Source organism: Cuculus canorus, chromosome 6, assembly GCF_017976375.1.
Source record: "Cuculus canorus isolate bCucCan1 chromosome 6, bCucCan1.pri, whole genome shotgun sequence".
Lineage (NCBI taxonomy): Eukaryota > Metazoa > Chordata > Aves > Cuculiformes > Cuculidae > Cuculus > Cuculus canorus.
In genome coordinates, this window is record NC_071406.1 from 39544984 (window position 1) to 39561362 (window position 16379).

General features: G+C 49.0%; 1 protein-coding gene across 3 annotated transcripts in view; it reads right to left on the bottom strand.

Annotated features, from left to right (window-relative positions):
* Nucleotides 1-6872: 6872 nt before the first annotated feature.
* Nucleotides 6873-16379, bottom strand: part of ABCA12 (ATP binding cassette subfamily A member 12) — a 117811-nt gene continuing 108304 nt past the window's right edge. For 2 of the 3 annotated variants that reach the window (XM_054069548.1, XM_054069547.1), the window contains exons 46-54: nucleotides 16169-16379; nucleotides 14118-14227; nucleotides 13304-13448; nucleotides 13023-13157; nucleotides 11521-11624; nucleotides 11170-11262; nucleotides 10625-10730; nucleotides 9639-9776; nucleotides 6873-8347 (exon numbers count right to left, since the gene is read on the bottom strand). In XM_054069548.1, coding sequence (XP_053925523.1) covers nucleotides 8228-8347; nucleotides 9639-9776; nucleotides 10625-10730; nucleotides 11170-11262; nucleotides 11521-11624; nucleotides 13023-13157; nucleotides 13304-13448; nucleotides 14118-14227; nucleotides 16169-16379 — 1162 coding nt within the window. In that variant the 3' untranslated portion in view covers nucleotides 6873-8227. The remainder of the gene's footprint in view (nucleotides 8348-9638; nucleotides 9777-10624; nucleotides 10731-11169; nucleotides 11263-11520; nucleotides 11625-13022; nucleotides 13158-13303; nucleotides 13449-14117; nucleotides 14228-16168) is intronic. The other variant, XM_054069549.1, reaches the window with a different exon arrangement.

Consider the following 16379-nt stretch of genomic DNA (forward strand, 5'->3'; position numbering starts at 1 on the left):
GCTGGAGATGTAGAATGGAGGTTGAAGAAGCCACACTGCTCACACAGCAGCGCCAGCGCCTTCACACAGAGGGTTATCGCAGCAGGAAGCACCAGCCCGTGAGTAAACGCTCCCTTGGCTGCGCTGCACTCCCCAGAGAAGCTGTAATAATTTCTAGGGAGGCTCTGAAGGCTAATAAAATACAAAATGAATAAAGAACTCAGCCTGAGCAATCGCTCTGTTCCTCTTTCATGGCAAAGCCTCGAGTTGCCCTTGTCTGGCTGATCAGGTGCAGCTCTGATTTCCTGGGTTCCCGAAGCAGAACGGATTCAGCAGTGTTGCAGCCTGCTTTGCAATGATGGATGGAAATCATTATAATTGTTAATCTGATTAAGCCTCTGCTCTCAAATTTTGCTCATCTTACTGACATTGAAGGTACTTCATAGAATTATAGAATGGTTTGGGTGGAAGAGACCTTAAAGATCATCCAGTTCCACCCCCTGCCATGGGCAGGGACACCTCCCACTGGATCAGGGGCTCCAAGCCCCATCCAACCTGGCCTTGAACCCCTCCAGGGATGGGGCAGCCACCGCTGCTCTGGGCAACCTGGGCCAGGGCCTCACCACCCTCACAGGAAAACATTTCTTCCCAAGATCTCATTTCAGTCTCCGTTCTTTAAGCTTAAAACCATTCCCTCTCTCCCTATCCCTGCCCTCCCTGATCCAGAGCCCCTCTCCAGCTTTCCTGGAGCTCCTTCAATACTGTAAGGTTGCTGTAAGATCTCCTTGGAGCCTTCTCTTCTCCAGGCAGAACAACGCCAACTTGCTCAGCCTGTCCTCATACGAGAGGTGCTCCAGCCTTGGATCATCTCCGTGGCCTCCTCTGGACTTGCTCCAACAGATCCATGACCTTCCTGTGCTGAGGACTCCAGAACGGAATGCAAGGCTCCAGGTGGGGTTTCATGAGAGCAGAGTAGAGGGGCAGAATCCCCTCCTCAGCCTGCTGCTCCCACTGCTCTGGATGCAGCCCAGGACACGGTTGGCTTCCTGGGCTGCAAGCGCACATTGCTACCTCATACTTCAAGAAACACTGGAGGAGGAGCGTATGATGATGTACGAAGCGCGTGCTGCTGTGCACTTATCAGCTGATCTTAGGGCACAATGCGGTGCGAGGTGATGTGATTTTGCATTAAAATTGGATCCCTGGGTTATCAACACACACTGTGGTTGTACAGTGGGCAAAAAGGAGCCTCCGTCAGCTAGGAATTTTGGGGGATCAAGATGTCCCACAGCCTGCTGCCGTCCAGAGCAGCCTGGCTATGGGCTTTGACAGGGGACTTTGGCTAAGGCTGCAAGCCAAGGGCCACATTCCTGGCTGGCACCCAGTGCATCTGGCTGCTCTGAGGATGTTGTTACGTTCAGGATTAGAAGTAGAAAAATACTTTTGAGTTCCTAGATATTGCAAAAGTCCCCAGAGATGGCTGAGGAACACCTAGAAGTATTCTGGTACTTTGAGCATGTCTTAATGCTTGCATTGTTCATTTTTTAATGAGTTCTCTTATCAATGTGAACTGAAATGCTTTAGCTTCCACAGTTCCTGGGAGAAAAGGATGTTCAGTCACTGTAAGAGAGAAGGCCCAATGCACCAAAAAGAGTAGAAATATCTCTTACCTTTCACAAGCACCTGGATCTTAATTGCTTTGCAGCAATCATTTATTAGAGAAAATTGCTGTTATAAAGCTTAAAACAGTTTCTGTGTTTCTGCTCTGCCGTGCTCCTCCAGGTGGCTGAAGAGAAGTAAGAGTCAGCCCTTTGGGGTTAGGTTACCCAGCTCAGGTACCTGTGACCTCCAGGCTCCCACTGCAGCCACCCAGCAGAGAGGGGGTCCTCAAGAAGGTGATTCAGGGTTCCTCCTTTCAATCTCCATCCCTTGTGTTCCACTCCAAAGCAGATCCATCCACCGCCAGTCATCGTATGCTGAGGAGCAAAGGGGAAAAAGCCCTGGTGCAGAGGTGCTCACGGCTGGGGTGCCACCCCGAGGAGCACCGAGTGCTCTGTGCCAGCGGTTACCCTGCTCCCAGGCCAGGCTGGAAGCTCTTCCTCCAGCAGAGGAGTGGACCACCACTCGGTGATGCAAACCCACACACAGCTTCTCTGGAGCCATCCTAGACATGGGTCACCAGGCAGACTTCAGCTCTGTGCTGACCGTCCTCTCAGCACGTGTCTCTCTGAAACTGCATGGGTATAATTAAAAGTACTCGACTAATTGGATGTGCAGCCTTAAGGGACCTCCGTTAATTGTGTTTCAGTCTGGCTGGTATCATTTTAACTCAAATTCATTGCTGCCTTGCACAGGAATAGCCCAGTTGGGTCTGGTTATGGAGAGGCCACATCATCCTGCTTGCTCCTCCCCATCGCCCTCTGGATGCGCTGCCATTTGTAGGCTCTGGCTGTGCATTAAAGCCGAGGGCTGTCAGAAACCCCGTTAGAGGGTAACTGTGACACAGAGGGGCTGAGAGTTCACCTTGACCTACTAATGGAGGCACAAACCTCAATTACTGCCCTGTCTTGGCCTGCGACTTTCCCTTGTCTGTGTTACCATAAATTCTGTTGTGCCCTGCAGATGTGTTCTTTTGTTTCTTTCTTTGGAGGCAGTGAAGACCCAGAGCTCTGCAAGATGCTTCATTTCTCCCCAGCATACCTGGCTGCACCGAAAGACCCACTGCTTAAAATTCCAGAGCAGAGGTTGGGGTTGGTGATCACATTGCTTTGAGCCTCAAAGCCATGTATTTCTCTCCTCTCTCCGCACGGGGCCCTTGGAATCGCTCTCCCTGGCGATGACCTATTTCCAAAGCAGGCAGCAATTAGCAATGAAGTGGGGCAGTTGCACCCCTGGCAAGTGAGCGCCTGGTTTCAAGCTTCGTTCTGTGGGTCGTGGGTATGAGCTGAACATTTTCTTCACCTTGGGCTGCGTGCGGCCGCTCTGACTCTCCTCTTCTGGCACATGCTGCCTTCCAGGAGCTGCAGGATCGTGCTGTGACACGGGTCAGGCTCTGATCCCAAAATATTGGGGTGGCTTTGTGCAGGGCCCCCTGTGCTACCGTTGTCCAGGGGTGCCTGTTCTGTGCTCCCTGGGCTGCTCCGAGCAGGGGCTGATCCTCCTCCCTCATTACTGGCGCTGTGCATGCAAGTAGCGTGAGGAGCAGAGCCAACAGTAAGTTAGCGCTGGCTGTGTCCCATACTAATGTTGTTCTTACTATTTCAGTGCCATCTTCCTTATTTCCACTCTCTTCCAGAACAACTAAATTAATTAGAGTGATTTTTTTTTTTATTTAAATACTGCCGAGGAATAATAATTCTGGTGAATTAATTTTTTTTTGTCACTGCTCCTTTTCTCTGTTGTGCTCTCTTTTAATGCACTGTTGATATTTTGTTATAGCTATGCAAGATCACAGCTGTTGTCTGCAAAAAAAAAAAAAAAAGAGAGAGAGAGTAGAATCACGCTCTGTGCTGTTGCCATCCAACAACCATTTTTCTTCCTCCACCAGCTCACAAAAAAACCCTTCCCCTATTAAGTGCAGGAGCATACATTTTTCTTGGCTTGTAAAAAGCCAAAGAGACCTCACAGCAGCTTCAGGGAAGCTGCAGCGACGTGAGGAAGCCGAAGCTCCTGCAACAGGATGGGCCCCATCCTGAGCCTGTTATCATAAAGTCTGGATCATCGAGCGCTTTGGGCTGGAAGGAACCTTTGCAGGTCATCTGATCCAACCTCCCTGCAGAAGCAGGGACAACTTAACGTCGTAACATCTGTTATGAGGTTGGATCCTGCAAATTCTGGATCCCAGGAGTGAATCCACACTGGCAGGAGGTCTGTGGGCATCACCCACTCCGCTGGACACCGAGGTATCTTTATCTGGATGTGTCCATTTGACCTAAACCCGTGTTTTCTGATCCAATCCAGTCACAAACCACTCCCGTGGTTCTCATTGAAGCACAAAGGCATCCAGTTAGACCATAAATTTCTATCTATAGTGATGTTCAGGGCTGAGAGAATCGTTCCTTACCTCTGGCCCTTCCGGACAGCTTTCCTTGGCCCCTGTCAAACCTTTTCTGGCCTTACAAGTCTGGCCCGTGGTGTCTATTTACATCGAAAAACATGTTTTATGATCCAATCCCCTCACCCACTCCTACGGTTCTTATGAAAACACAAAAGCATACAGTTAAACCATGAATTTCTATCTATAGTGGTGTTCAGGACTAAGAGAATCGTTCCTTACCTTTGGCCCTTCCAGATAGCTTTCTTTGGCCCCTGCCAGACCTTTTCTGACCCTGCAAGTTCAGCCCTCGGTGGGGATATACGTCGAGATTGAAGCTAAGCAAGGGTCAGGCTGGAGAAGCGCCGCGCTCTCAGCAGCAGCGCAAAGCGTTAAATGAAGGCGAGCCAGGATGGAGATATGAATTGTCACCTCCAAGTCCACAGCTCCAATTACAAAGCTGATTTGAATCAGTCTCACAATCCACAGAACCAATTATGAAATCCCTCCTTGACCGCCTGGCCCCAGCCTTGTTTAGCGATTGCATCGCGTACACCTCGTGCCTGTTGGGTTTTGGAGCAGTTTTAAATTAAGCTCAGTTGAGGCCTGTGCGGTTCCAATTAAAATCCAGGGGCTGCACGGCCGCTCTGGCAGGGCTTGAGCGGCACTGGTGCTCCCAGTTGGCTCCAACAAGGGTTATGAGGGTGGCTGAAGTGATTGCATTAAAGGAGTGAGATGAAAAACTTGTTTCCCCCCCAGACTGCAGAATTCATCTCTCGCTCCGGCAGAGGCGATGTGTGGCGGTACGGAGAGCGCTGCTCTGTCCCTTCCTGGGACCTCAGGGCCAGGGTTTTCAATGACCTTAACTCCCCGCTTGACCAAAGGAAGGACCAGGCTTCCGGGCTGCCATGCTTTTGTTGAAAGCAGAGTCACGTAAAGCAAAAATTTTTCAGGGGATTCATACAGTCACAGAATGGTTTGGGTTGGAAGGGACCTGAAAGCCCATCCAGTTCCACGCCCTGCCATGGGCAGGGACACCTCCCACTGGATCAGGGGCTCCAAGCCCCATCCAATCTGGCCTTGAACACCTCAAGGGATGGGGCAGCCACCACTGCTCTGGGCAGCCTGGGCCAGGGCCTCCCCACCCTCAGCATGAAGGGTTTCTTCCCAATATCTAGTCTAAATCTTCCCCTCTCCAACTTAAAGCCATTTAAAGCCAAAAAAACAGATTCAGAGACTGGAGAGCACGTCCTGTTACCCCCACCCATCGGCAGGATGAGGATTGCTGCATGCACTCAAAGAAGTGCACATGCCCATCCTTCCCTGATGAAAGCCGCCTGCTCATGGGCTCTGGGATAGAGTTTATGAGGTATTAGGCAGGGCTGTGTGCTTCTGGTCACCCCTGCGACCAGAATCAGCCCCCCTCGGGGAGGCAGAGGGATGATGAGAAACCTGGAGCTGGTGTTCAGAGGCAGAAGAGAATTAGATATAACATTTGTTGCCCCAGAACGTGTCTAGGACAACTCTCCATGGACAACTCTAACCCTAATCCTAAACCTGACCCTAAGTCTAACTCTAATGGCTCTGCATGGAGATCTGCCCCCACAGAGAGTTGTCCCTTCCCACCCCAGAATCAAGCTTGGGGTGTGTCCTACCTCCAAAAGGGACAGGCTGAATCCAAGGCTCTGCTGGAATATCTGTAACGTGGCACACGAGGTAATTCAGCCCCTGGTGAGATGCTCTGTACGACTTCCTTGCCAGATGCTTCCCCCTCCCCGAACAGTCGTAACTGCTTCTCCGCAGGTTCCAATGAAATTCCCTTAAGTATGGAAACTTTGGCTGGTTTTACCGACACCTACAGACCTGATTGCAACAGCAGATGTTTTATTTTCACCTGCAAGTGGAAAACGGGGAGCGTATTTCATGGCCATGACACATTTTGGGTGAAGCAGATGTTTCTATTAATGCCAGAATTGGCTGAAAATTCAAAGGATGCTTTTTGCCTTTTTTTTGAAAGCTTGGTTTTACCCAATTAAACTGCAACTTGCTGAAGTATTCCAATGAATCACTCCCCCCTTTTTTTATTAGTAGGCTCTAAAGGGACAAAAGAATAGCTTTGTATCCGTCTCCCTCAATTAAATGTAAAGTACATCTGGATAGAGTCTGAAGATCCATCTTCCGCTGGCAGTTGCAAAGCCATCGACATAATAAAATAATACTCTGATTGGTATTACAAGGCTGCATTTAAATCATTGGCATTCATGCTCCGAGTCCTTTGCAAGGAGCGCGAGCCCTCCATTAGAGAAAAGCTTAATTTTATACTGCGATCTGTGTAAGATACGCAATGAAAATGAGAAAAAAAAAGAGCTTTTTTTGCAGAGCTGGAGACATAATAATAGAAGCTACAATGAATGTCTGGGCAGCTTTTTCAGTTACTTATAAACTGCAGGTGTCAAATGCATTCTGGAAAGAAGCCCAATTCCAGTTTTAATTACAGTCAGCAGGTTGAGGCATAATTCAGGGCTTCATAATACCTTCAAGTCCATAACGAAACTCCTACTGCTACCACTAAGAAGTTCACGCCAACATCAAGGAGAAAACGTGACCAGTAGCTAAACTCTGAACTCCAGCATCCCATAGTAAAATCCCCAGCATCCCTGATACTTAAAGTACCCGTTTCTCCTGTGATTATCTTGGCAAGACTTAGCATCCAGTGGGAACTGAACTAGTAGAACACCTCTGATGATCAGAGGGAGAAATATCTGTCCTTGAAGCTTTCATCTGAAGTTTCCTTTGGCTCAAACTGGCTTTGGGAGAAAAGAAAAAGGAAAAAAACCCTCTCGTCTGTCTGGAATTGTGTGTGAAGCCAAGCCCAAGCAGCATATAGGCCTTCCCAGGTCCTGCAAGGTGAGCACGACCTGGCTGTATCAGTGCTCAGAGTCTTTGAGGCCTTACACTGACACAAACGATACAGGTGAACATTAAACTCTTCTTCTCCGTGTTGATGATCCTGGGGGGAAAAGCAGGATGTGTGCGCTGGTTTGGTGAACTCGGCTCCTGGGGGCTGCTGCCCCGAGGCAGGCACAGCTCTCCTGTAGAGCCAGCGGGCAGCCAGAAGGAGACATTAATTGTGCCGTACGATGCGGGAAACCAGAGCTCGGGAGTTAGAGGGGCTGGATTGCTAAGGTTTGAGGACACCAAACACCACTTGGGTGACACTTTGGGTCTTCCCAAAGTGGAAGCAGATAGAGAGAGCCTCTCGGGAGAGGGAAGCCGGCAGAGGCAGACGTCAGGATTTCGGAGCGAGGGAGCAGCTCACTGCTTTTGCTCCGCTCAGGGAAACATGACCTTATGACACAAACTTCATCTTGGAGGATTCAATGTGCCTGCCTTGTACCACTCTGCTGCCATAACGGAGGAGGCCTCATGGAGAAAGGAGCTGGCTGGTGGAATGATCTTCCGTTGGGAACCGAAAGCCAGGGCCTGCCTGGGACTGAATGACCTACTGGGGGAGCTACACAGAGCTGGAATAAACCACAGGAACAAACCGAAACCACTGGAAACGCTGGCTTCTACAAGAACTGTATTAGTACTGACACAACCCAGACATACAGATAAGCTTTATCTCATTACCAACGACGGCCCCCACCAGCGGCACACGCGGCTCTCGATACGCAACACCTACATCCTGACAACATCCTGACGGAGACGGACAAGGCCGCCGGCCCCGCTCCACCAGTGGGGAACCTGTCAAAACTGGGCGACTCTCCCGTGGTCACCCAGGAAGTCTGTTGCTGAACAGGGAGCGGAGAGAGGGCTTTTAGAAGGGGCAGCCGCGGAGCTGCTTTTTGTCAAACACCCTACACTACTGGCAGCTCCTCTGCTCCATCACAGCCAGTTCTGCTGTAAGAAATGGCCACAGGCAGCAGGCGGTGTCAAATAAGTCCTCACAGGCGTTAAAGTGATCATAAATCAAGAACTGGGGGGCAAGGGGGCAAAGAAGAACGTGCGGAAAGACCAATCTGATTTGGAACCAAACGCCACTCTTAAATGCCTACCATGTTCCTAGTAACAAAATAAGTGTATATCAAAAAAAGAAGTACTTGAAGAAAATGTGACTTTTTATCCCTGCCATCCCAGAATCACAGAAAATGGGGCTGGAGGGGTCATCTGGTCTTTTCCCCTGCTTCGATGATCCTTTGTGGTTGAGTTCTTTCAGTAGATGGAGCTGATGGTGCTATCTTGGCTACTTGTGTCAGAGCTGTCCAGTGTCACATCAGGACCAGTGTCCACACCGTCAGGATCCACTTGATCTTTAGCGAAGTTGATGAAAACCTGGAAGTTTAAAGGAAAACATTCACTATGTGACAGCATAAAGGGTTTATACTGTGAATGAATAAAAAAAAAAGACTGGATATTCAATCCATCCATCAGGAATGGATTCACGCTGGATCTGAGAACTGCAAGTGCTGGGATTCCATGGGCCAATGTAAATAAATGGATGCACACTCCAGGACTGCTGAATCAACACTTGGGATGCAAAGGCAGACACTCCTGTACAAATCCTAATCCTCCTGCAGCCCATGTTTACAAAGTGCTAGCGAGGCAATACCCTCGTTTTGATCACAGTGCAATACAGCTTTATTATTGCTTTATAAACCCATCTGTCTCTATATAGTCGACATCTGTGCACGCACAACTGCGTATTATATAGATAGGTGTATATAATCACACCTAACAGGCTTCCTTTGAAAAGTATCTAATGAATACATAAAATACTCTTACTAGAACGCTACCTGCAGTCATATTTGCATACACACACATCCAAGCTGTCCTCCCACTACACAGGATCCCAGGCTTCCTGTGGTTTCTCTGTCCCTTTCCCTCATTAAAGTGGTATTGAGGGCCTCCTTCCTCCTCCCATAATCCCCGTTTAACAATTTATAGGATTACAGGGCTGCAGGTTTGCTCCTCTGTCTGTGACAGACCTAATGTATCCTATGTTGATGCCGAAACAGGATGATTGAGCAGCCTGATCCAGTGGGAGGTGTCCCTGCCTGTGGCAGGCCGGTGGAACTGGATGGGCTTTGAGGTCCCTTCCAACACAAATGATTCTATGATTCTATGATTTCTTCTTCTTGCAGCAGCCCTTCAGCTCATGTGTTTCCTACAAGATTTTTATGCCAGTGGGACTGTTCTTCCAAGGGAAAATGGAAGGAACTTAACCATGAAGCTAAGTTTGGAATAACGCTAAACGAACTCACAACCCAAATACAGAAAAAGTGAAATCAAGCAAATCTCTAGGACTGGCAGGAATCCTGGCACTGGGCTCAGGGGCAATTCCTGCCCTTCATCCACACCCACACTCACAAGACTGCTGAAATCAGCAGTGAGAGAAGGAAGGAACAGATCCTTCATGCTGCCAGCAGCTTTCTGCGTGCATTTTCCCAGCACCAGCACAGGTAGCTGAGGCAGTAGTACTGATAAAGTATCCCCAGGGGGAATATAGATGGAAATCCCTTTCAAAATGTAGTCTATTGTGTGCAGCAGTCCATTAGGTGTAACCATCAGTCTGCTCCCCTGTTAACAGTTTTAAATGGATGGCCACACATCCTTAATTCCTTACCTCCTCTAACGTTGTCTGACTCACTGAGAAGTGCCGAATATTGAAGGCTGCTTTGCTGGCTTCCAGGAGATCAAATATATTTGCCACCCCTCCGGCAGAGACTGGAACGTGATACTCCACCATGTTGAAATGCCGATCCTGGGGGAAGAGGAATGATGGGGTACGGTTAAGAGGTCGGTTGCTGCCTATAAAGAGCCAACAGAGCTGATGGCTGGCTGAGAATGAAAGCAAATTGGAGCTGGACCATGGGACAAGGAAGGGCCAGAGGGGGTGTTCTCTCCTTTGGGCTCCTAAAGATGAAGAATATCACTGTCTGGTAGCAACTGGTGCTTCCCCATTGGGAGGTTTTATGGGTTCTGTGATTAGGAGATGATAATCAATCCCCAGAGCTGGAAGCTGGAGGGTGACCATAGCACTTTCCAGCTCCAACTCTGCCGTTTTGATTAATGCAGAGATTGGGTTACGGACCACGGATGGGATTTGTGACTCAGTTACTCAGGTTTTACAGTTATTTGGGTGCTGGAAGCACCCAACCATCTCACAATCTGCTGAGTCTGAAGTGTGTCTGTATGCAGTCCCGACTTCAGCGGGAGCATTGGCAGGGGCGGAGGGATCACCAAACAGCCGCCTCTTAATCACTGCAGCTGCAGGATCACACCGTCCCTGGAGGTGTTTAAAAGACAAGTAGATGAAGTGCTTGGGGATATGATTTATTAGTGCACAGGGACAGTTGAACTTGATGATCTTAAAGGTCTTTTCCAACCTAAATGATTCTATTATTCTATTTGGCTGAAGGAACTCGGGTGCTCCAGCCCTCAGACATCGTTGCTGATGGCACTGACAACTGCATGTGTACAAATCCCTCACAATCTGAAAGCACGGATCTACATGCACAGTGTGCTACAAGATGTTTATCCTGCAAGATCCTCTTGGTTAATTCGAAGGGATTGAGAGGGCCTCTCCCAAAAGCATTTTTCCCCGCTTACCTTCAGGCATGTATCTGGGAAGTGTGACTTCATGAACTCTGTCAGCGTCTCAGTGCAAACTGTGTTGCTATTTAAGTGCATCTTCACAGTGAATCCTCTTCCAAACCTAGGGGAAAAAGAAAATCACAATTAGCACAGCAGGAAAGAAAAACAGATGAAGAAACCCCTTTGCAAGCGCTGCACAGCCTCTTCGGGGAAATCTAATCCAGGCAGAATGCAGCTTGGACGGGGCCAGGGTTGTTAACCTGGAGTGAATCTTAATACGAAGCTGAGCTATTGTGATAACTAATAAAATCGAAACTCAACCCTAACATGCATTTCACATATTCGGCAGGCAACAGATTACTTTGGGGAACACATCGCGGGGAAGGAAGGCTGTGAGAGAAAAGAAAGTGCATTCGTTAATGCAGAATTTCAATGGAGTAGTAAGAAACACAACCCAAACAATGACGTTAGTTTGGTGCCCTGTTAACAAAGGTCGCATGTTCTGAGCGCTCGGAGCTTTGGGTTGGCAACTCCGTATGCTGATCAGGAGCTTTACTGACCTGCTCTTGATATGCTGCAAAGAGCCAATGCACTGAAAACTCCCGTTCACCATAATAGCCAGCCTGGTGCAGAGGGCTTCACATTCCTCCATGCTGAAAAAACAACAGAGAAACTCCAAGTCATTGAGAAGGTATTAAAAAAGTAGTGATTTTAGTGATTGGAGAACATTACTGATCTTCTCTGGAGTACTGAAATGTTGTGGGTCTCTGTGGGCACCCACATCCAGACCCCCAACACTGTCCTAGCTCAACGCCCTGGAATTCTGTGTCAACCAACAAGGAATGTGAAGGATGGGCCCCTCCACAGCTCCTGGAGGCCCTGAAATGGAGTCAGAGCCAAAGCAGCCCTACCTGTGGGACGTGAGGATCACCGAGCACTTGTTCTGCACTTCCTCGCTGATGATTTTCCAAAGGTGGCGTTTAGCATTTGGATCCATTCCAGAGCTTGGTTCATCCTGTTGGGAAAGACAGGACTGAGCATCAATTTGCACTCAAGGTCTGATCTTCTGAACGCTCATGTCCATTTTAGCTTCACCATTAGTGTAAGGTTTGCTACAAGGACCCGCAGGAGAGCAAGCACGGATACAGATCCGGGAGAAGGAACTGCATCATGGATTTGACTGAGACATTCTTGGAGCAGAAGCAAGTCAGCTTGTCTGTGGCCTCCATCCTGCTGCCCTGCGGAGCCGCACAGCTCCACAGTATCTGGTGGGAACTCCCAACCTCTGTCAGACTCTAGAGGAACCCACTGGCTGCAACAGCATCATCGGATCAACCTTACTGCTCATTTTATACCTACGGTTCCCACGTGCACTGGCGTTATGTCTCCTTCCGATGAAGGTGACGAAGCAAGTGTTGCATATCTCCATTGAGAGAGACAGTAAGAGATGGAAGATGTTATTCTATCTCCTGTCTCATGCATTGCTGATAGAACTGTCAGCCAATTCACAATTAACAAATTGTTATTATTGAGGATAAGGCCTTATGTAAGGCAGAAATCAAACAGCTTGGGTTCAGGCAGCAATCAGAACGGAGGAAATTCCCCTGCCTTCTATCTTTACTGAGATGGTTTTATGTCATGTAGGCAGAGGGAGGGCTGGTGCATGTGGTCAGAGGTAAAGGCAGTAGCTCTGGGCTTGACACGAGTTGGGCCGAGGGAGATTTATGTCCCCTAGGTATCAAATATCATCTCAGGAAACCTGCTTGCAGAGCACTGCACATATTCAAATGGGAAAACTGCCCCAAAAGATCTTTTTAACTATGATGAATCTCATGAAAGAACTGGAAAATTCAACGTGAAAGACAAAAGGGGAAGCAAAACCTTGAAAAACAGATTTATGTTCTAGAATCGTAGAACCATTAAGGTTGGAAAAGACCTCTAAACTCATCCAGTCCAACCGTCAGCCCAAGCCCATCGTGCCTACTAAACCCAAAGTACCACGTCTGCACACTCTTTGAATGCCTCCAGGGATGGTGACTCCACTAGATCTTGAGGGAAGCTGCTCCTTTGCTCTCCTACAGATCTGGAGCCTTGGATGCCGCTTTCCTTGCAGCACTCTACAGGGCAGTCAATACAAAACCCCAAGAAAGCGCTAGGAATAAGGACAATTTAACTGGCAAATATGGAATCTATTTTTTTCCCTCTGGAAGAGCTAACAGAGAAACTAGCAGATTCCCCGCTCTCTTACGACCTCAAAGAACATTTGGGTGCTTGCTGAAATCGAAACGTGGCTCAGTGTGGGTATTTGGGGGTGTCCTGCAAGCTGTGCCGAAAGGTGTTGCCAGGCTATCACAGCACCGCTGCCTGCCCAGAGACCTGCTCCTCTTCCCCTCAGCAAAGCCCCACTTCTCACCAGCAGCAGAATTGAGGGATTCCCAATGAGGGCCAGAGCTGTCGACAACTTTCTGTTGGTGCCGTAACTGCACATCGAGGTGACTCTGTCCTTGTAGGCCATCAGATTCAGCCGGTGGAGAAGCTGGAGTACAACCTGTTGGAGCCAGAGTACAGCTTTCATAACAATGTCCAGGCAGAAATTACCATGTACGTGTCTATTTATTGCAGGATCAATTAAGTCAATGTAAAGGCTCTCAATAACTGGAAAATGCTCCAAGTCAAACGCCAGTGGCTACTCACTCCTTTGATGTCTCTCTCTGGGATACCGTGAAGCCTAGCGTAGTAATACATGTGCTCTTCCACCGTCAGCAAGTCATCCAAGGCATCTTCTTGAGGACAGTAGCCAAAGAGTGACCAGTGAGCCTCGCTGATGTCATTCAAGGACCTGTGGAAGGAAGTCATCGAGTCATTCCAAACACTGAATTGCCAGTGGAATCAAACAGGAGAGAGAAAAAGCCCTCTCTCCTGCTTCCTACCATCCACCAACCCTTGAAAGAGAATGCTATGAATTAGCAGACCTTCAGCTTTTAGGCCCTCAGTTCTGCAAAGGAAGAATTGTTAGCATAAAATCATTGAATGGCTTGAGTTGGAAAGGACATTAAAGACCATCTAATTCCACCCCCCTGCCATGGGCAGGGACTCCTCCCACTAGACAGATCATCTGTGATCTCTGTTCACCACAATGTCTAGCTCTGCCAGGATTTCAGATGGCTCAGCTGCCACCAGGCCTCCTCCCATTGAAGAGCTCTCTGAGAAGCGTCCTACTGCTCTGCAGACGCTGCCTCAAAGGTGAGATCCCACTCAGCTGAGGATCTGAGTCTGATCCCATCTGCGATGAAGTGAAAGATCCACCACTGAGAACAGCAGCAAAACACAGACCCAAGGGAAGCAGCCATACCATCTTCAAAGGATGGCATTCCCTGCCTTGTTTAGTTTTGCTCTATTTTGTTTTGTTTCAGACTTATAAGTTTCTTTTCCTTTGCCATCTGGCCTTAGAAACTACTCCCAGGCCTAATTGCTCACACGCCTTCTCCAGAAATGACATCCTCCATACCCAGAATGATCCTGGACCCGCAGCCTTCCGCTGGATGCTCCAATATCGCCTGTCAGCATCTTAAAGATAGTTGTCTTTCCAGCTCCGTTCACACCAAGCAGGCCAAAGCACTGGGTTGTGGGAAAGAAAAACAGAAATCATAGAACAGTTTGAGTCGAAAAGGACAAAGCCTATCCATTCCCACCCCCTGCCATGAGCAGGGACATCTCCCACTGGATCAGGGGCTCCAAGCCCCATCCAACCTGGCCTGGAACCCCTCCAGGGATGGGGCAGCCACCACTGCTCTGGACAACCTGGGCCAGGGCCTCCCCACCCTCACAACAAAACATTTCTTCCTAAGATCTCATCTCTATCTCCTCTCTTTCAGCTTCAAACTACTCCCCTTGTCCTATCCCTGCACTTCCTGACCAAGAGCCCCTCCGCAGCTTTGCTGTAACGGTGCTGGATTTATAATGCAGAAATACTGCTCCGAGGCGAGTGCTCAGTGCTTCTTGTCTCGTCTCTTCCCTGGACTCTTGAGCAAGATGAATTGCAAGAGAGGCAGAGGTACTCAGAGTATACGAACGTTATAATGGAGGTTGTTTATGGCGCACTATACTGCCGCTTATATTAGGACCATTTGTTTAATATGGTGAAGAATCAAGGATGTGTCTCTAATAGAGTCATTCCTTTTACTGCAAGGTGCATTTTTGCAGCGAGCTCGCCTGACAGGCCAAATCCTGATCATCTGATGTGTGCAAAGCCTCCCACTGACAGGAACGCAGCTATTCATAGGCACGAGGTGAGCGAGGTTTGCGCTGTCATTGGTGAAACCTTAATGTGGCACAAGATTTTTGTCCAATAACCTCAGTAACACACTACTTTAATAAGATGAAGAACTGGCTCTGGCAGCGCAGTTCAGTATCTCATGCCAAAATCAGTGTTTTATTCTGACGGTTGGAGATAAGCAGTTGTGTTGTGTGAGCAATCACCATTAGGCTGATAATTACTATTAGTTTGACGCTGTTAGTACAGACCAGAAGATGTGAAACCCCGGACGTGCTGGACCCATTGCAGATGCCGAGCACTGATTCAAGGCTCATCCTCACCTCGAGGTGATGCAGAGATGGTATCTGTGCAGCCCGTGGCAGAGGGGGAATGGCACCCCAAACCCCACCGGCATGGGGCTGACTCCTGCCAGAAGCTAGAAATCTCAACGCCACTTGTGGCTTGGAAGAAATCCTCTGCCAGAAAGATCAGCACCGCAGCCTCCATGTGAGGCTGCTTCCCTCCTGCCCTGCACCCTGTTTCCTTTCACATGCCCAGCAACTCAGTGGGACCCAGGCAATTAAAAAAACAGGTGCCAAGGGTTAATTCCAAGCTTTCCTCCAAGTCAGGTGCTCAGCCTGAGGTAGGATCTGGTCTCTGGAGGCCCCACCTATTAACTTTCCTCTGGGCCTCAGTGGTGCTCTGTGCACTCCTGTCCCTTCTCTGCTCGCGAGTCACTGGTTTTGCAGGTAACTGCACTGTCAGGACCAAAATCTTTCTCTTTAGAGTTAGTTTTAAGTCCTGATTAATGAAAATGTGTGTTCAGCAGAAGTGATTTGTCTCTTCCCGATGGGAAAAGACAAGCAGATAAGCCTGACTCACTGTCTCCCACGCAGTTTAGGTGAATAATTGCAGCTGGACAAATCCTGCTGTCTTCATTCACCACACAGTAATCCACAGCGACGCCCCAAGACTGTGCTGTGCTGGGCGCTGCACAAACACAGTGCAGAGACAGCACGCTCTGATACAGCTCCATCACTGTCCCACCCACCTCTACTCTTCCTGGGGCCTTCAAACTGTCACTCGGTGGCCCAAGTCCACCAGGAGCCTTTAGTCACTATCATAACTCCAAGAATCAATAAATGAGGCAAAGGGAGGAAGGAGGAGGTCAAAGGAGAACAACCCACAACCTTTGTGCTGGGACAGCGGCAAGGACTGGGAGAGAAGATGACAGCGGGGCCCATCATCTGCTCCAGTTTCACTGCCTGGGTTGGAAGGTATCTACAGCCTTTCTTCTCTCTCACCTCTCCAGCAGGAATCCCGAGGCTGATGTTTTTCACAGCCGTGATGCGTTTGTGAGGAAGGTGGTAGATCTTCGTGAGATTCTGGAGCTGCACCACATCGAAGTCAGCTTTGCCTGACTCCACACGGGTCCTCTCTGCCTGGACATCCTCGTCCTCCTCAGCCGCAGGTGGCAGGAGCGATGCTTTGCCTTGCACTCTGTCAAACAGGAAC